The sequence below is a fragment of the Diorhabda sublineata genome, chromosome 10 (assembly GCF_026230105.1).
Source record: "Diorhabda sublineata isolate icDioSubl1.1 chromosome 10, icDioSubl1.1, whole genome shotgun sequence".
In the NCBI taxonomy this organism is placed as follows: domain Eukaryota; kingdom Metazoa; phylum Arthropoda; class Insecta; order Coleoptera; family Chrysomelidae; genus Diorhabda; species Diorhabda sublineata.
Genome location: NC_079483.1, coordinates 2,838,276 through 2,860,281, shown reverse-complemented (window position 1 = coordinate 2,860,281; position 22,006 = coordinate 2,838,276). Strand labels below are relative to the sequence as shown.

The window sequence follows — 22,006 nt, the reverse complement described above, 5'->3', positions numbered from 1 at the left end:
CGAGCTTTCCAAGAATGAAGTTTAGACTGACACGTAATATTCATAATAGCACCTGTAGAGTCTTGATTACTGTTTGTTTGTCATATTTAGAAATAAGGACGGAAATGAAAAAGTAACACCTAAATATGTAAAAATTTTTACTACCTCCAAAGGTTCGTTATTAATAATAATATGGTGGCTAAACACCCCAGATGGGGTAACGCCGCTCTTACGAGCTTTCTAGATTTTTTTTTTTTCTTTGTTTCGGGGTAGATCAGTCCCCATTCTCTTCTGTTTATATCTTGTGGCACATATCCTGCCAGGCTCGTCTATCTTTCGTTTTTTCTTGCCAGTTCCACATCCCAATTCTCTTAAGGTCGTCTTTTACCTCTTGCCACCATGTAGACCTTGGTCTTCCTCTTCTTCTAGCACTTCCAGGGTTCCAATCTAATATTGAGTACGCTACTGTTTCCTCTCCTGCTCTCCATACATGTCCCAGCCATCTTGCTCTTTGTTGTTTAATTTTTCTTACTATGTCCTCTTTAATTTCTTGTGCTATTTCATAGTTCATTCTTCTTCGGTACTCATTTTCTGTTTTATATATTCTCATTTTTGTACTTTTTCCTAGTATTTTGTTTTGCAGTAGTTTTTTGTTAGCGTAATATGCCCTGTTAGCTGCTGTTATTTTTTCTTTGACTTCTGCCTCTTTATTTCCGTCACTACTTAAGGTTATTCCTAAGTACTTGAATGTATCTACTTCCTCAAAATCAAAATTTCCAATTTTTATTTTATAATACGTTTATATAGCCTCATTATTTTTGTTTTCTTTTCATTTATTTTAAGACCCATTTTACTTCCTTCTAGTACTATTTCCTTTAGCATTTCTTCCATTGTGTTTCGACTTCTTGTGATAAGTGCTATGTCGTCTGCATATGCTACTATTTGTCCACTTCTAGTTTTTATTGTTCTCTTGTCTATTTTACGCATCACATATTCCAGTGCCAAATTGAACAGCGTCGTTGATAAAGCATCCCCCTGTCTTACACCCTGATTTATTTCAAATTCTTCTGTGTTCCCCACTTGTGTCCTTACTGTGACTGTTGTTTTCTTCATTGTACACTGTATTAGTTTTCTTAGTTTGGGGTGTATTCCCAGTTCTTTTAGTGCCGACATGAGCTTACTTCTTTTTATCGAATCAAACGCTTGTTCAAAATCTATGAAGAGTATTTCCACTTCCATTTTATACTCATGCGCTTTCTCCATTATCTGCTTGACCGTATGGATAGCATCTATTGTAGATTTTCCAGATGTAAACCCGGTTTGGTACTGTCCAATTATGGTTTTGGTTTGTTTTGAAATTCTTTTTTGTATGAGTGTTGACAGTATTTTATATGCGGTGTTTAACAGCGTGAGTCCTCTGTAATTCTTACATATCTGTTGATCCCCTTTTTTGTGTATAGTAATAATTTCACCAGTTTCCCAATCCTCGGGCATTTTTTCTTCGATCCATATCTTTTTGATCAATTCATATAGCCGATATTGGAGGTCAAAGCCTCCATATTTTATTAGCTCCATATTAATGCCATCTAATCCAGGTGCTTTTCCATTGCGGCTTTTATTGATTATTTCATAGATTTCCTCTCTTGTTGGTTCATCCGTATTTTCGGTTGCATTTTCTAGATCTTCTATTTGTTAATATTCTTCATCTTGGAATACTTCTTTATCTGTAAGTATTTCCTTAAAATATTGCGTCCATGTCATTTTGTACTGATGTTCATCTTCCGTAACTTTTCCGTTGCTATCCTTTATGCCTTTTATCTTCCCTTTATTTACCTTATTTTGTTCATGTATGCTCTTATAGAACTTCTTCGAGTTTATATTTATATTTTCCCTTTCTATTTCCTTTATTTTGCTGTCTATCCAATTTCTTTTTGCTCTTGTATTAACGCTTTTTGATTCTTTTCTTAACTCATTATATTTTTGTAAGTCCTGTTGCTTGCCAGTTTGGATCCATTTTAGTCTTGCCCCGTTTTTTTTATTTAGTATTTCATGACAATTTTCATTATACCAGCCTTTATTTGTTGTTTTTTCTTTTATTCCGGTTCGTTATTATATTTGGAAATCAAGTTTTCAGTTGTTATCTCCACCCTTAATAAATATCAATACTTTACTTTTTTGTATGTTTACTTCTAATCTTATCGAGTTGGAATAGGATTCTAACGTTTTTAATTTACGGCTAACAAATCTAAAATAATCTTCAATATCTGACAAAAACAAAGAAAACTGCAACGGGCGTAATGATCCCCCTGTAGGACTCCTTCAGTTATATCAAACTTCTTGCTGAAGCAACCATTTAATCAGTGATTTTTTAAGAGGTATAGGATTTGATTTTGGAAAAAAAACACAAAAAATTTGAAGAAATTCATGAAATCTTTATTGAAATCGATAGAACGATGTTGGCCGCGGCTCCGCTTTCGATAGCCCATGTGCTAGTTCCAATTATGGCACACTCTCTCCAACATATCGACCGGTATTTTACGAATAAATGCTTCAATATTGGCTTCCAATGCGTCAATCGTTGCTGGTTTATCCCTGTAGACCTTAGCCTTAGCATGGCCCCACAAGAAATAGTCTAAAGCCGTTAAATAACATGATCTAGGCGGCCAATTGATGGGCCCCAAACGTGAGATAAACTGTTCCCCACTAGCGACTCTCAATTTGGTCATAGTTTCGCTTGCCATGTGGCACTGTTTTGTTGAAACCACATATCAGGCATGTCCAATTCTCCCCTTTTAGGCAAAAAATCGTCAATCATCACACGGTAGAAGTACGGCCTGATGATGCCACCGGTCCATATTCCACACCAAACGGTGACTTTTACGGGAGCATTGGTAGCTGTTGCAATGCTTTTGGCTGATCTTCACTCCAGATGTGACAATTTTGCTTGTTGACGTAACCATTCAACCAGAAATGAGCTTCGTCGTTGAACACAAAAGTGGATCTCCATCCAACTTTGCCAGCGCCCATTCACCAAATGTTAGACAATGTGAGAGATCGTGTGTCTTCAATTCTTGCACCAGCCGTATCTTATAAGGCTTCATAAAATTTTCTACGTAGTGTAGTAACAGAGGCCCAATTGCTGCGAACGGCGGCGAATCGACATTTCACCATCATCAGTAACACTGGCGGATACAGCCGCAATATTTTCTTCGGTCCTTACTGTACGTTTGCGTGTTAATGGTTTAATGTCCTATATCGTAAACTGGGTTCGAAATTGAGTCACAAGCTTCCGAATAGTTCCCTCAGTAGGACGACCAAACTGACCATAAATTGGAAGAAATGCGCGATGCTTCACCGAGCATGAATTTTTATTGTAAAATTCAATAATTTGCAAGCGTTGTTCCTTCGTAAGTCGATTCATGATTAAATTTTAGACCAAACTGAACAAGTTTGTCAAGACACTCTTTAGTTTAATAGAGGTAAATGTGTGATCGTATATATATTTTTTTATATGAATTATTTTAGAGCTCACAGCTGCTTAATACAATTCTCTTTTAAAGTCTACAAAAACAACCTTTCTTTTTGGTAATCGAAGGTGAAAATGTACGATATTCCCGTAGAATACAAATTTTTTCGCATCAATTATATAAGCGATTTAATGGTGGTGAAGATGTTAGCGAAGCAATTAACTAGTGAGATACCTCTATAATTTGTTTTTTATACCGCTTAGTTAGGATAGTTTCATGCCAACCAGACTGTACTTTGTTTTATTACAAAAATACGCATGAACAGTATACTGGTTATTAGCGATTCACTGTAAATTAAGTGTTCTATCTATAAATATCTGTTAAATTAAGTTTATGATCGAGATCTTTTTAAATTAATTTTTAAGGTAAGTTATATTGTATTTAGGTCCTAAAATTTCGTGGTGAATAGAACAATTAATCCCAACCACGTCAGCATTCTTTTCTTTGACCAATTGTACAAAGCCTGAGCGAGAACTGAGCTTTGAAGGAGCACCTCTGTGCATATACCAATAATTTTTGTCTGATACTGCTTTCATCACATCTACAGCTTTAGTAGTGGTCACCAGCTCAGTAAAAACCATCAGTTCATCCTTCATTCTTTCATTTTCAATGTAATGAACATATACAATCAGATTACAACGTTATGCTACGTCTGTACTCTCGTCAAGCTGGATGGCAAAAAACGCTCTGTGCACTCGCACTCACACCATGGCCATACCGAGGTTCGGTACACACGGCTATTGCGTCTGACAGTAACTGCTATGTAGGGGGACGGTTTTGAGAACCTTGAACTCTTGTGTGTTTTGTAGTTTTAAAAACCGTAGCCTTCTTTGATAAAGTTTACAACTTTATTAAAACTTTACAAAAACAATTATGAAAACTTAGAAAGACTTTATTTCAAAGATTTGAGTAAATTATTTTTGTTGTTTTCTTTTATTTATTTATTTGGGTGTCACGCCTCCTCTGGACTTTCTCCAAGCCCTCCCAGGGGGCCCCGCAACCTAGTTTGGGAACCCCTGGGCCCTAGATGAAGACGTGTTAGAAGAACTTCATCTCTGCGATTTTTCGGTAGTATTGACCATGGTTTTACTGAGTTTTTCTCAAAGATTGTATTACACCTGTTATTTATTTAAAATATGTAATTGAAGTTGATTTAATAACTAAATAATGCACATATTTTCATATAATACCATGTGATGTCAATTACCAAAACTGAGATTTTAAGATATACAAGTGTAATCAGTTTTAGTAATTGACATCACTTGGTATTTTGTGAAAATATGTGCATTACTTAGTTATTAAATCAACTTCAATTACACATTTCAACTATTTTTACATATTCAAGAATTTTTTACCGAATATTCACAAAAACATGCATAGTTTATGTGCAACCCAACTCCTCAATCTTTTGCCATGACTTACTTCGTTAAGAAAAGACCTAGGAATTCATCCTCAAATTAAACGTAAGTCTACTTCAATATTATATATTTAACACACCTGTTATATACAGGTTTGAATTTTTTATTTACCTCCACTTATATTGTAGTTTTCCTGATGATGGGAATAACATTTACCGAAAGCTTGGATTTTTAGTTTAATAAAGAGTTTTGGAGCAAACTTTTAATAAACTCATAAGGAATTCCATTTAACGGGCTTTACCGTTTTTGCACCCTTCATGAGCTTGATTTATTTCATCGGACGTAAAGTGTTGGAGTCATTAAATGTGGTCACAGAGATGTGTTTTAGTTGATATAAATCTTCATGAAAAAATTCATTGTTAGTTTGTTGTTGAATGATTCTTCAATCTTGAGATACAATTATGGATTTGAATTTCATATTTGAAACGCTCACTTAACTCAAACTTATTTTGTCTTTGTAATATGCTAATTGCCCAGAAAGTTTCAGCTTTCTGATCGTTATTATAAATAGAACATTTTTTTTTAAATTACGACATTTTCTAATTTCAAAATCAAAATGTTTTTGACGAGGCACAATGAATACTATTTTTTATGTAGGTATATTACATAAGCTGGAAATGGAAAAAGAACAGTTAAGAATTATTTATTTTTATTTATAGATATCCAGTTAAACGTTTGCTGTCAGTTTCGGAGTATTAGGTTTAGTCTTTAATGAATGCTCCTCCTTATTTCGGGAAGGTATGTAGTGTAAATAAAATTAAAAATAGAAACAAATGATTTATTTACGAGGTCGTAACCGAATGCATCGATCCGATTTCTAACATTTTTTTTATATATATATAGTGAACAAGAAAAAAAAACACTTCTTATAAATTCACCAAACGACACAAATGCAACATCAGTAATTTTTTAAGGGTTGCAACATTTGGGAAAATATAATCCATATGTGGTGTTGAAATTATTGGAGTAAAACTTAAAATGAACAATGTCCGATAAAACTACTAATTGGTTTCTAGTTGCCAAAAAATCTACTTTTAACGTTAAACTGACAGTACTTGATAGCAAAATGTCAGAGAATCAAAACTGAATATAGTCAAAAACTTGTTCCTAATATGTTCTTGGAAGACACTACTGGAAAAAAAATTTTTGAGCAAGATTTGAACTAGCTTAATGTAATTACTTCAAAGAAAATAAAGAACATTATTGTTGCTAATCATAGTATATAATCTGAAATCGGGTCTCTTATTAGCATTAGCTTTTTCTAATTCTTCTGCATCATCCTCTTTTATTGTTTGATGTTTCAATGACATCACATCAACGTTATCTGTAAAGAAAGTGTAAATTTTATATGTTTATCCACATGATTTTTATTTAACTTCTATATGTTATAAAAACCATAGATAAATACCTGCAGGATTCTCATCGATGATTGTAGTTCCAATTACTGGTGGTGGAACTTGGTCAACGTCGAACCATAAAGTATATTTATTATTTTCTTCCTTTTATTTGTTTTAACTCTTCACCAAAAATTATTACACATCTATAGCCTGGTTTATGCAGCCATAATTAAAAACTAAACTTTGAACTGAGAATATAAATTACTAGTTAAAAGACACTGAAATGCTACTTGTAGTTAATGCAGAAGATTGACAGTAAATCTAATTTAAAATTAAATGAAGAGTTTGTCAATTCTCAATTTTAATTTCTTAATTTTATGAGGTTATGAGCACAGAATTTGTTAGGTTAGTCTGTATTAGTGGTATTGTTTTGTTTTTAAAACTGATTTAAAAAAAATAGGAAGAGCAGTGTCTGAAAGTCAGCAATGTCCTTTCGCTGAAGGAACACTGTCACTGACAATGTCAGAAGCTTTCAACATTTGAACGACATCAGGGACCCATAAAGGGAATTTCTATTGGATTACCAAGAAAGTTTAGTTTAATGTTAATTTTAATTTAGTTTTAATTTTGGCTGCAAAAACTAAGTTCTATTTTTAAACTCCGAAACTTTATTTATGTTTTCATAGATTCGTAATACCTATCAGTCATATTTAAGTTATTACCTCTTATTACACAAAGCTGCGTGAGAAAAGCATCAAGAAACAGCTAGTATTCTACGACTTCAGTTTTTATTGATTGTTTATTGGAGATGTTTCATTAATATTCTAAATATATCTCCATCTAAATTAATAGTTTTGACGACAAGAATCTTGTTTAAAAAGTTCAGTTCTTTTGTTGAAATAGATTATCCTCACAGTTCTGTTCATATTATATAGTACGCCACTGCAAATGAATAAACGGATGTCTGTGGAAGTTCATGGATCTTTTTTGTTTATTTGCTTTTAATAAACAAACTTTAACCACGAGAATGACAAACTGGTTTAATCTGTTTACACAATGGTTTATCTGAGTGATACAGGCTAAAAATTTTTCTTCTTTGGAAGTATAGTTCAATTGTATCTATTTTTCTTACTGACGAGTGACATATTGTTGTCTGTGTTAAGGTAACTAACTAAATTAATTAAATATTGAGATACCAAGCCGTTAGTGATTAATAAGCGACAAATGGAGATATTTTTTTCGAAATTTCTTGTATTTTTGGCAACAATCTATAATCATAGAAAATTTTTTCCAAATATTGGTTGTCCTGTGGAAATAGAAAAAGCAGGATATATTGTGTGATGCAGGGATATTAGCGCCTCCCATCCAATACAAGTAATCGAGTGAGTACAGCCCAATTAGAGCCAAAACCCACGAAAATTAGTTATGTAGCTGATTTTCTGGATTTAAGTAGTTCTGAGGGTACTCTATCGATACCGTAAAAGTTAAAATCAAAATTTTAGCCGCTAATTGATATATTTTGCCGCATTTCGAAAAATGTGAAGGGATCAAAAATGTAGTTCAAAACATTTCCTACAAAAAAGGTTCCCTGTGATTTTTTTCTCAAAATTACTCTTACAAAAAGCGAATTTCATGTTACTGGATTTTTTCAACAGTGCATTTCTTGCGGATAACTCAAAAAAGACTTGAAATTTAGAGGTAATTTTCTGAAAAAAATACCGAGCAGGAAATTACCTTCGAAGAAGCTCAAAAGCTGTAAAAATCTCTATAATTCCAGAAATCCTCTTTTAAAATCTTGATTGTTGTAAGTACTCTAAACTTAAGTATGGGACCGGGATAATCTTTAAAAATAAATATTTAAACATTTATTCGATTTCATCATCACTCACGAGCATTTCTTCCGAGGAATTCCGTGTTCGTCAGTGTATCTTCACTGCCTTTTCCTGTAAAACTGGTCCCTCCGTCAAAAAATTCTTCTTCCTCAAGTCAGCAGGAATCAGATTCGTGCATGAATTTTGCAAACACGACCCGCATAAGCTTCTACGTAGCAGTCCAACCTTCTTGCAATTACACAATTTACTACAACCTTATTGGCAGTTACAAAAAATCATTTTTAAGATCTCTGAGGGCGTTAGTGGTTGCTTCATTGCTTTCGGTGACAAAATGTCTCTAAACTCCGTCAAAATTCCTATTTACTGATCAATTAATTTTTTACCATGAAACACTCCCATTAGATTCCTTATCGGCCATTTTCACTTTTTTTTCACAATGTCCATTCAACTATTAACGTTAAATCTTGCACACACGTGCACTAATAAGATGTCTTGCCGTCTATCTGTTTTGCTCCGACGGCACCCGCTATACCCGTAGAATCTTCGGCTGATGTATTGAATCCTCCCAGTAGAGAGAGGTTTCTTTTTTGTAATGGATATCTACATAGAGGATGACTGTGCTCATCCCATTCTCTTTTATGTAAGCTTCCGTTTCCCCCGTATGATGCGTTAAAACCAAACCATCGAAAATGGTAAAAAATTTTAAGAAAAAAATATTTTTGATGCGAAACCGAAGGTTTTACGAACTTATTTGGAAAGGAAATTGAAGCTGTACAACTCAGCTACAAAATGTATGCTTTAGTTTTCTCATTATTTTGCGAAAATGGCTAGTATTCAACGACTAAAAAAGTAACCAAACTTGTCAATTATGAAAAAATCTAGCATTAGTAAAAGTAGTTCTCCTATCACAGAGTGAGTTCAAAGGTCTAATTGGTCTCATTTTGAAGGTAATCGTTTAATTGACGACCTGAAGCAAGGGTTTGCAGCTGGGTATAGCAGAGTCACAGACACATGTCTTTTAAGTTTTAAATTTCTCAAACTACATTTTTGATCCCTTCACTTTGGTATCAATTTCGAGTTATTTGCAAAATTCAGAATTTAAACAAAAATAAATCTCATAACAAAAATGTTAACTTTCACTGTATCGATAAAGTACCCTGAGAACTACCTAAATCAAGAAAATCACTGGACTATTGGTAAAAATATAAAATCAACAGTAATAGAATAATATTGACCGTTTAATATATTCAATTTATTTTTATTGATACTTTTTTTGAAGATAATACTACAATTATTTTTATAGTATTTCTTCTAAGCCATAATACAAGTAACTAGGCGTATATTTGGACTAAATTTAATAAAATAATTGTTAATTTTTGTTCTTGTGAATTAAGTTTAACCATACGAATAATTGAGCAGTTTCTCAATTACTTACCTTTGAAATGTTACATGAGAAGAAGCTTAATTTACGAGGATGGTACTAGAAGTACCAGGCCTGAGATGGCTTGAAAAATACCACTATATTGGAAAGTCCCTGTCAGCATATGTTTTAAGTTCGAAGACGCTACGTTATTTAGTATTTGTATGGCAGTTATCAATAGTGAATTTGTAAACATGGAAAAATTGGTTGAGGAATTAGTTAAGGGCTCAAATTTCACAATAATTTGAGGGCATATTTACTGAAAAGTGCCTTCTATTCTATAAACGACTTCTATTCTAATAATAATATTTAATTCCGGGCATACATAGACTCTTTAAAAATGATCAGAGGATACAATTGTTTAATTCTATACGATTATTTCACCTCCGATCTTTTTCCTCAATTTTGTAACATAAAATAGTCGAGGAAAATATGGTGGATACTGTAGAAGCTCGTATCTTAATGTATGAACTTCCAAAATAACGACACACGTATATTGCTTTGATAAAATCACATATTTTCCTTCGTCAAATGCGGTTGATCAAATCTATACCGAATCTGACTAAAAAGAACATCTTGAAATTTCCGCTTAACTAATTATAAATTTTGTTTTGTTACAGATCTTCGGCGATAGTTCATAAGGGAAACAGTAGTATTCCTTTACCAGGTTCATCGTTACCAGCTCGGAGATGCCCCCCGGACAAAGTTCGACCGGTTGCAGGCAGCAGCCGAAGTACCAGTCCTGCAATGTCCATGATACCTAGAGCTCCACCCACTCAAATAACCAGTCCCTACCAGAGCAACAACCAATCTCAAAAAAATTCAATGTTAGATAAATTGAAACTTTTCAAAAATAATGAGAAACCATCTCCTGCTAGTAATGGTAAAAGAACCAGTAGTTCCAGCGGGGTATCCTCAGCTAGAAGTGAACGCAGTGACTCAAGTATAAGTCTTGAACCAAACGTAGATCTAAAACCAGTTCGTAATACCTCTAGATTAAAACAAACGAGACCAGGAAAACCGACTCAGGTTAAAAATAGTCCTAATGCTACCAAAAAGGAAGTTATAACAAGCAACAAGTCAAACAAAACCGCAGCTGATGTCGAAAAACATGCTTACAAAGTAGCAAATCTTCCTATGACTAAAATAGCAGAACCAAAAATAAGAGTTGCGGTGAGTAAGGAATCGGTTCCTAAATCGACGCATTTACCAGTACTTAACGGAGCCGCACAACCAGTTCCTGGAACCGGCATACCTAAACCAACTGCCGCAGTAAAAGGAACTAGTAAAATCACAAGAGATGCTAGCGTAAGCTCATTCAAAGGACCAAATGGAATATCAGTATCTAGAGAAAGCTCCCAAGTATCACTAAAACAACAAAAGCCAACTGTAGCTCTCATATCACCAATAAAGACCGATAAAGATTCTACGCAGCTATCAGAGAGCAGTCATAGCGCTAGTACAGGTCATCATAGTAATTCTAGTGAAAGTTCAGTTATATATAAACCTTCTAGTGAAAGTGGATCAGAATGCCACAACATCATACCAAACCGAAAAGAACCTGTAAACTATATCACTGCAGTCACCGATCAATCGCCGCCTCCACCGGCTCCTCAAACACCTAAAGATTCTTCAAACGAAGAAGTAAAGCAACAGAAAATCGACAAAGAAACAAATCACATATCTTACAATAATATACTTAATAGAGAAAAATTAGATCTTCCAAAAGAAACACAAAAAGATATCCTTAATCATATCAAAGATGTATACTTAGAGGAGAAAGATGATAATTTATCTATAGAACCAATGAGGCCTTTGTTACGAGGTTACTGTAGCACTTTGACTTTGCCGCCCAGACAGAGACAGTACCAAAGGGTACAACCAGACGGTGGATCGGATTATTGTGAAATATCTTTAGCTAACGGATACTTATCGGATGGAGAGATACTCAGAAATACCGTCGCTATGGACATAGCAGATGGATATATGTCTGAAGGAGGATCCATTTTGTATACCAGGAGATTACAAACTATGCCTGCGCATTTACCAAATGGGTAAGTCTCCCATTTATATTTCTCGTGGTTTTTTGTTTATAAAAGATACATTTTTATTCAATAAAATTGATAGAGGTTGTTCACTGATACAAGCTTACAACATATTTTATTATTTTTTTATAATTTTGGGATATTGAATGTCAAAATAATGAGAAAAATGTTTGTTAGTAGAACAAATTTTTATTTTAATGGTTTATTAAAAATTTTTGTTAAACTGAACAACAGAATGATTGTAGTGTGATTGTGATTGTTTTTCAGTATTATGAATTATTTAAAAGTTAGCTACAGCAGAAGAATTATTAAGATGTACTTTGACTTCAAAAGTAGACTAAAATGTGCAAAAAGTAAATAATTTTGTCAACTGAAAGATTCTATTTACTGTTCGAACGCTTGAACAACTTGAAACTATATGAAACGAAGTCGTGAAAAATGGACCATCTCACTTTGATTATCTTCGAATAATTCACAGTTTTTCTATCACATATAATAGTCGAATCACCTTTGTTTGAAACAGTTATGGTGGTAAGATTTTGTTCAAATCACCTTAGTTTGTTGTGTGTTAGTGTTTTACAATTACACTGTCAAACAAAATATGCATGTGCCACAGCTTGAATGTCGAAGTCGTATTTCGGATTAACAAAAACATGGAGGCAGTGATACTTTTCTTAAAAGAAGAAAACAAAGGCTTTTATCAAATTCTATTAGGGCTGCCCAGTTCATAAGTATTGTTTAAACATAAGTGTGTTAGAAGTTTATTTTTTTTGCAGTCATTAATATTATTGGTGGCGTGTCACCATTTTTTTAAGTCATTGTTTTTATCTCAGTTTGTAGTATTAGTTTACATATTTAGTTTTGTTAAAGTTTCTTAATAAATAAACACCTCTTATAAAGTTGGATTATGTAATGTAATGTTTTTTTTACTTAAAAAACTTTTTCTCGTTTTTCCCACTCCCAATACCGTTAGGTATTAATATTCTTGAGCTTTTGTGAAGAGTCAACCTATTCAACTGGTACTCAGCTCAGTTTTCATGAAATTATGCAGGTACTTATCACGTTTCTTCATAAATGTCACAAAATATTTTAAATTACAAAATCTATTGCCAAAAAATTAGGTTGAACATTATAAACTAAAATCAGGTGGTAATAGCAATTTTCTTCACAAGTATTCAATAAAGATTGTGATCTATAGATAAATGTGAATATAAAAAAAAATTACCTCACTCATTGGTCACATTTATTATTCATATAAATGTTAAAAAGACAAGGTTAGGGCATCGATTACAATATGCGAAGTAACTTTTTTCCATTTTTCTACATTACCACAGCACCGTGCGCGAAATAGTGAGCAAAATACGAAAATGTATTGATATCTAGTTAACCTAGACAAGTTCCATGCATAAACAAAATATTGTGTTACCATAGCAACGAACAATAATTTATTAGAAGTGTCAGTGTAAAGCTTGACACATCAAAAACGTGAATTAGAGTTATGCAATAAATTAAAAGAAAAAATGTGAAAATCGAAAAATTGAGGTATTGAGCCATCATCAAGTACCTGTATTTAAAAGGGTTAAGATGTAAGCACATTTACGAAGATATGCTTAATACCCTTAGTGATCAATGTCTTTCGTATGCGACCGTGAAAAATTGGACTACAAGCTTCAAAAGAGGTAAATTTTCCAGTGAAGATGATGACCGATCGGGAAGGCCAGTTTCTCTGTCAGTCCCTGAAAATATCGATGCAGTTCATGACATGATTTTATCAGACCGTCTAATTGGGCTAAAACGGATATCTGAAGCACTGAATATTTCATGCCAACGCGTTCATAATATAGTTCACGTCAATTCGGACATTAGAAAAAGTGCTCAAAATGGATCCCCAAATGTTTGAATGTTGTTCCTTCAGTTTTTTGGGATTACCATGGAGTAATATTTTTTGGATAAGGGTAGAACAATAACTGGAGATTACTATTCGACATTACTTACCACTAAACGGGAAAAAATTAAAGAGAAAAGACGCGGAAAATTATTCAAAGGGGTTTTGTTTTTGCAGGACAACGCCCCTATACACAAATGTTATGTTGCCATGCAAAAAATTCGTGATTTCGGGTTTGAATTACTAGAACACCCCCTTATTAACCTGGTTTGGCTCCATCCGACCATCATCTATTTCCTTAATTTAAAAAAAGTTGAAAAGGTCATAAATTTCCTTTCAACGAGGAGGTAATAAAAGCTGTGGAGGTCTGGTTTGCAGAGCAAGAGGAAACATTTTTTTGAAAGGTCTACAGACGTTGCAGGTTCGCTGTAATAAATGTATCCAATTAAGAGGAGAATATGTTGAGTGATGAAATATTTTAAAATTGAAATTTTGTTTGGTTCTATAGTAGGCTAAGAATTTTTCAATATATCCTCGTAGCTGTTTATAAGTATTAGAAGTAACGTTTTATGTTACAATTGAAAAATTAACAGAAAAACAAAGACACTAAAGAACGTTTACGAACTCATATCGACACCATTGTTGCATTTGGTGTAATAAATAATAAAATAATTATTTTTCAATGCTCGTTATGTTAAATTCTCACAAACATTGAAGCGTTGTATTTTCTAAAAATTAAAATTATAGATGTACCACTAAATTAAATCTTATACCCCTTAGAAAGGGGATACATACGAATAATCCTGTTAAGTCATTCGTGTATAAACGCAAAAAGAGTTAAACGCTGCTTGATTCAAGTAAAAGGGGTTCCACGCGTCCTTCAAAAAGGATGAGTAATCCCTTTCGGCATTAATTTTAATCTTCTCCCTCGGCCATTCTCCTTAAAAAGATATATCTATTTCATAATGGCGGTGGGGCACTTCCATTCTAATTACTCATTACACAAATTTTATTATACGAGGAGTACCTTAGAAGAAATCAATAATAAACAGAGGGAATAAACTAAAAGTTTGAGGAGAGAAATGAAATTCAAAAAATTGACTTGATGAAGAGAAAATAAAACAAGTAAAAAAGTCGTCGTACTCTCGGCGCGAGAGACTAAAGCGCATTTTTTATAGTTAACAATCAGTAAATATCAATAAAAATTTTCCATATTCACGACAGGTTTTCGAATCCACGCCTTCAGACATAATAGCAAAAAGTTGCATGTAAAAAAATCATATCGAAAAAAAGGATTTAATCGCGTAAGGGTAAGGAAAATTTCTTAGGATTTAAAACCGCATCGAAAGAGGAGAAAAAAAGTTGTACCTGTGTCTACAGAAATGTGAAGGAACTATCATAGTATTCGTACAGAATATACCTCAAGGATATATTTCGTTGAAAAATAAATATATTTCTGTGTTTTCTTTGTTGAGCCAAGTACTTCTGGGACCATCCAAACTTATATTATTGTTACATTTCAGCTTCGTATTGTTTCTATTCATTCTTCTTCCCTCATTGTATTTCTAATTTTTTGTTTTATCATCCTATACAAATTTTTCAAGACATGAAACTATTTGAATTTTCTCAACTCGTTTCATACTTACAGTATTTTTACATCGTTCAACTTCCTGTCCACTTTATATTCAATAACTGTTTCTTTCCTCGTTGTATTTCTTTTTTTCTGTTCTATAATCATATACGAATCTTCCAAACTATGAAACAATTATCTGAGATGCTCCTTTTCGATTGTACTACCACTGATGAAAGTGGCAAATATTATAGATACTCATTTTCCCTTCTACTACTGCGTTTGAAGAGAATAATAGCACGCAGGTGATTAGTGATTCTGGAAACAACACCAACAACCCTGTTATTGTATGAAAAAGCCATTTAACACAATAGAGCGACATTACCACATTCATCACTGGCGGTCATGTTCTTTATTACTTTCGAAAATCTCGCCGGATTAAGGGAAAGAGGTGAATTTGGATAAGTCGAGTCGAAAACAAGAAAAATTAATTATTCTAGTCGTGTTTTGTAGTTGATCAGTTTATACTAGTACGCCAGGCTATAACATTTATTGAGAACGTGGTGAAATTTTCAAAAACAACATTGAATAATGATATTTGTGTTATGAAAATCACAATAATGATAATTATGATACTAGCTTCTAAAACTGAATTTCTTATTGTATTTGGGTATTTTCGTAATGTGTATAGTGAAGTAACAACTGAATTATATTATTATCTATCAGTGTGAAATGATAAGTGAATTATCTGTTACTTGGCTGTAAATTTTTTGGTAATCTTTAGATATCACAAACATCACTTCGTCTTCTTCAACATACACTCGTGGTCAAAAATAACGCACCATCCCGATTTCTGAAAATATTTTTTTGTATAATAAAATAGTAATATTGCTATTGTTTACTTCTTTTCGATCATTTTGACGCAATAATAAGAAATGTGTAGTAGTTTTGAGTGATTTTTAATGAGTAAAAGAATGAAAATAAAAACATCGCAATAAAACCAAATATTCTTAAAAATAAAACTTGCATTCTGTTAGTGTTGAATATCTCGAACGCAGCATATTTGACAGCTCGAACGCAAGTACGAGGTTGCCGCGAAAAAAGGAAAAAGAAGAAGAACATTGACATCAATAAAAAACTGTAATTGCTAATAGTTCTGTTCATAATTTTTTAAAAAATTATTGTAAAAAATCTGTACTATCAAATATATTAAATTTGTTACTTTTGAATACGTGAAATTCTCAAAATCTGCACGATCCCACAACACATTCTAAACAATAATGTTCCTTTTTTTAAAACGCTAGTAGCGTGTATTTCCGCCTCTGGATGTAATTGTTGCATGTCCCGGGCATGCTTTCAATTAGGTGCTGTATCACTTCTTGAGGTATGTTCTCACATTCCTCTAATGCCGCTTGCTAAAGCTCATTTAAATTTTGAAGAGATGGATTTCGACGACGAATGCGACGTTTTGAAATGTCCCAGACATACTTGATAGAATTCATATCTGGACTTCTTGGTGGCCAGTCCATGGTATGAATTCCTACTTCGTTTAGGTAATTCAGAACATCTGCTGCATCATGCATTAAACGAAAAGCATCATTAATAAATGGCCCAAACGGAACGACGTGATTTTGAAGAATGTCAGTTATAAGACACTAATTATGTGCGGACATCAAAACAAATTCCTCCCCAAAACATGATAGACCCTCCTTCGCCCTGGGAGTGATACAAGACTGCGTAAATTTTTCTCCTCGCCGTCTTCGAATTTGATTACGTCCATCTAGACCTCTTAGACTGATTCTTGTCTCATCAGTAAATAAAACTTGGCACCAATTTTCTAAATTCCAATCTAAAAGTTGCCTTGCAAATCTTAGTCTAGCAACACGATGCTGTGTGGTTAGCAAAGGTGCCCGGAGAGCTCTTTTGCTGTGTAGATCAGCATTCTGAAGGTATCGTCTTATCTATCTATCAGAGATATTTACATTTTGGACCTCTCGTAAAAGGATGTTGAGCTCGACACTTGTCTTAATGAATTTAATTGCAAAAAACGGTCATCTAGAGGAGTTAAAACTAAAGGAGTCCTAGTCCAGGCCTCCTAGAATGTGAACCGGTCTCTTGAAATTTTTGCATCAATCTGCCAATGATTGTGTCGTGTATGCCAAACAGATTTCCCATTTCCCACTTCAAGATAACTTTGTCCCTGTCCATTTAACTCTGCTATTCTTTCAGCTCCGCGTTCACTTAACTGCCTAACACTATTCATTTTTTGTTTAACTAGTCTCGACTTTAACACATCTTGATTGACACTGATGTCCACAATTTGTACAACAATAGAAAGAAATATTAAAATATGCATAAAACTGAAATTCTAAGAAACCATAAAAACAGTTATTTGCTGATAAGAAATTTTGCTACATTTTATCGCGAACATTTAAGATACTTTAACTTTTTGCGATAAAAAAAAGCCCAAAAGATTAACATTTTTTATTTTGATATTGAAATAAAGGGTGGTGCGTTATTTATGGCCACGAGTTTATAATTTTGGCCTTGCATGTTGTGATTCCAAATGTCATGCACATTGCGACTCCAAGAATTTGTTGTTTCCCTTTTGCAATACTATTTTTTATTCTTAGCTTTGATATTATCCCATTTATAACTTCATATTCTAGTATATTTCTTAATATCCTTTTGCTTATCATAAACCCGGTACCGTTCTTTCCTTGCCTATCTTCCCCGCCGCGAAACAGAGTATATTTTTTCTTATTTATTTCTTCCATCGTATTTCTTGGAGTGCCAATATGTCCATTTTTTCTCTCTCTATTTTTTCTATTGTCAACATTGTGCTGACATACCACAATGCCATTCTTTTTGTGTTTTTTTTTTTATTTTTAACCCTAGTCATTATCCATTCCGTTTCTTCATCGACTTTCATTATATCCATGTTCTTTTCTTTTATTACCAGGTTTTTTCACTTCTTCTTTTTATTCCCCCTCCATTTTCTGGGTAACGATAGCTTTGGTACGTTTCTTGTCGTCTCTGTTTGTTTAATTTGAGCGTTGCGTTGTGTCTTTTATCTTTCGTTAATTTCTTCTGAAGTAACAACTATTTTCTTTCTCCATTTAATATTTTCGAGTGGTTTTCATATATTGGTACCATCCATTTGTTTAACTTGTTTCATGTTCATGTTCCACTATTCTAATTTAATTATAATTATTGGTCGCTTTTTATTTGTTTCAAATGTTCATATTTTGATGCTTTCTAATAAATCAGCTTCCAGGAAGATCTACGTTTTCTTATTATTATCTGACCATTTTCCTTTATTTTTCGTTGATTCTCATTTTCTCTCTCTTCGATTTCTTGAATTATTATATTATTCTGCCATATTTCCCTTTCTAGATTTTCCAATCTTTTTCTAGATCGGCCATTATTTCTCCTTTTCTTGCTATGGCACTAAGAGTACTCAGTGATCAATTGATCCTACCTCTTTTAGAAAGTAAAGGATGTGGGTTGGCTGTAGCTGCAAAAGAATCTTAATCTTCTATTTCATACACTCCCCAAAGCTCTGGTATAATGCTGTATAATGCCATACTTCAAGAGAATATGGCCTCTTCTCAGAGCGAATAAATCTTACACCTTCTACATTTTATTCTTGTCAACACGATTAATAGATACTCCTTCAATCATAAATATTTAGGAACTAGTTTGCTTCATATACCCTCATGTCTCGAAACTAACGATGACCCGTTTCGGATTATGATTCTTTAACTATGACCGCTCAGTGAAATCGCGATTGGAATATCTTTCGTGAAAGAGACGACCCGTTCACATTGGGTTTTATTTCAAGTTAAAAAAAAGTTGTGAGTAGTCTCAAGCGTTAATATATGTCTATAGTGATATTTCAATAAGTAGTTCGTTTCTTAAATAAAAAATAAGCTCAAAAGGAATCATTTTGCCGTTGATGTTGTTAAAACAGAGCAGATGGAAATCATTCCACAAATTGAGCGAATCTTCAAAAGAAAGCTGTTAGATATTTACTCGGGCTAAACAGTAGGACTCACTTCTTTAAAAGATTAAACATTCTGACTTTTCCTTCCTTATTCATCTTTGTATCCGTTTCTCTAATTCGTAAGCACTCTTCTCCAATTTCAGAAAGATCGTTGCACGGCTATTCACTTAGGAATGCGGAGCACGATCTTTACCTACCTATAGCACGTTCAGAATTAGTTAAGGCCTCAATATTTTACAATGCAAAAAAATGCACAATCACTTGCCAATTGAAATGAAATCGATATCATCTTTTCACGCATTCTGCAATAATTTGAGGCCATATTTAATGGAAAGTGCCTTCTACTCTTCTATTCTAATAATAATATTTAATTCCAGACATGCTACATACTGGTTTAATTTTTGCTATGGACTTAAATACTAAGTATTTCGTATTAAAATTACCTAATAATTTTGTTACTCTTCGTGAGTTTCTTCTGTATATTGAAATTTTCTTTTATTTGTTTTATATTTATTAAGTTATTTTTATGTTTGTTTCTGAGTTTTTACAAAAAAAAATAACTACATTTTCTTCTATATTCATATAAAGCAACATCCAATGAACAGAAATTAGATTGATAAAAGCATCCACCAAGTGACATGAAAAATTGGGGCTTCGATATCAAAACGAAAAATGCGTGTCAGCGCTCAAACTTTATGATTTTTTTTGACGTTATAAAAAATACTTACACAGTAGGTTCCTCAAACAGTTTTTTATTAATAGGTTCCTTATTAAGTATCCTTTGCAATAGATAAATAAAATTTCGATTTCAAAACGATCGATGCATGTCAACGCTCAAATGTATGACATCTAAATTAAGATATCGGCGGTTTGTTTAAAGTAATATTTTGCCTTTTTACTGCAACTAGAAATAGGAATAAAATTTTTCTGCTTCCAGGATACCATTTTTCAGTTCCTCTAATAAAATCATCCACCTTGTAGCATGAAAAAATTGGTGCTTCGATATCGCAACGAACAATGCGTGTCAGCGCTCAAACGTGTGCTTTATGAACTTTTTTGACGTTACAAAAAATACTTACAAACAATTTCTTACCAATAGATTCCTTATTTAGTGTCCTTTGCAATAGATAAATAAAATTTGAAAAAGTTTCATGCTTTTGGTTTAGAATATGTTTAAAAACGCGTGTTTAAAAATGTTTTAACCAATTAATCTTCAAAATCCGTGGATAACTTCACAAGACGTAACGTAACAAGAATACAAAATACACGATATTAAGCCACAAAATTCCAGTATATAAGCATTACTAATTGCATATATAAATAAATAGAACATATAAGGTTTGCGGATTGCGGATTGCGAACGTCTTTAAAGCGCCGCACACGTGCAGCGAATTCGTTGCGAACATGCAACGAGATCGTTGCGAATAGCAGCGTGGACACCATTTAAACTGTCGCATAGAAACGCCATCTCGTACGTTCCGCTTCACATCCGTCCGTAACGAGACACGAATGTGAAAGGACGTATTTTGATAAGAGTTATTTATAAGTGAACTTAAAAATCGTTACGTAATATGGGACCAAAAAAGTAAAGAATTTAGTTATCGTGAAAAAAAAGGCATAGGAAGAGGATACAATGATTTAAAATTTAAAGATATAAGATTTAAAATCAATTCGTCCAGGCTATAAAATGAATACCAAAATGGAGATCATGGGAGGTTTGAAAAAATACAAGCATATGTCAACAGCTATGCTCCAAACTATCCAGGATATTTTAGTCCAGAGCCACCCCAGAATAATTCATTGCAGCCAATTAATTCCTCACCAAGTGTTTATAACGAGAAGAGTAACGCTAAAGACAAATTTATAATGATTTTTTGTCTGAATAGTAATTTCCTAAATACTGGTACTTACCACTTTTTATCCATTTCTTTTAATGAGCGCTCGCAAACCGCAGGCATGAAAAGATTGTGAGACATGAGTTTGGTCCTCAATATTTTTGTTTGTCCGTTTTTTCTAAATTGTCCACATGTTCTAAAATTGTTTTTGCTCGTCTCGAATCAGTACTAAAAAAGTTCAATTTGGTGCTGGAACATGAACCTTTTTCTCGTTACTTGAACTTGATATTGTTGGACCACAATTTTCATATCGCGTTAAAACAAATAGTTACTTAATAGTCTGCTGGAACAAACCTAGTATTATACGATATAAGTGACAGGTCGGAATAGTTTTCTTTCAATAGATGTTCAATTTCAAATTTATATCTTTAAAAACTTCAGTTGACTCACCATCTAGATAGTTGATGTATTCGGAGAGGGTTTGCTGATGAAGTTTTTTAACGGGAAATATCAATCATACATAGCAAAAGTTAAAGGAGAGAAAATTTTCACATTTTTAGATAGGAACTATCCGTATGGAATCACAATTTAATCTCAATTGAATTTTCCTTAATATATCTTTTGCTAAAAAATATTTAAGAGAATACTCACTTCAAAATTGGATTTGACACTATCTCTCAATTGATCATCTAAAATGTTTTTTATCTTACGGAGACGAAGCAAACATACTCGACTTGATTGACTGCACTTTAATCTAGAAAATTCGTGGTGACACCCGTTTCTAAGTAATTGAAAACTGCGTGAAAACATATGTGAAAAATAAGGAAGGGGAGTTTCAACGAGATGTCTATCTGATTATCTTTCGCTTTGTTCATAAAATTTTCACCCTCTACTTGTTTTTATAATTTCATTGGATGTTGTAGTTGGTTATGATATTCAGAACGGACCACCACGTTGATTATTGTTGTAAGGGAGACACATTTTCACGATAAAGTCATTTGTTATAATCCTCTTTCCACTTTCTCTACCTCATATTTTTATATGAATATGTTGCACACCATTTGAAAGGTGTTTCATGAAGTGTCATTGTTTCTGTCACATCAAAACAGAATTAAAATAAATATTGCAAAAATGAGTATTTTAGTATAGTAG

General features: G+C 33.2%; 1 protein-coding gene across 1 annotated transcript in view; it reads left to right on the top strand.

Annotated features, from left to right (window-relative positions):
* The window catches only part of LOC130449291 (protein sickie), a 564,400-nt gene that overhangs the window by 329,294 nt on the left and 213,100 nt on the right, over positions 1–22,006 (top strand). Inside the window, exon 6 of the mRNA XM_056787013.1 lies at positions 10,134–11,567. Coding sequence (XP_056642991.1) covers positions 10,134–11,567 — 1,434 coding nt within the window. The remainder of the gene's footprint in view (positions 1–10,133; positions 11,568–22,006) is intronic.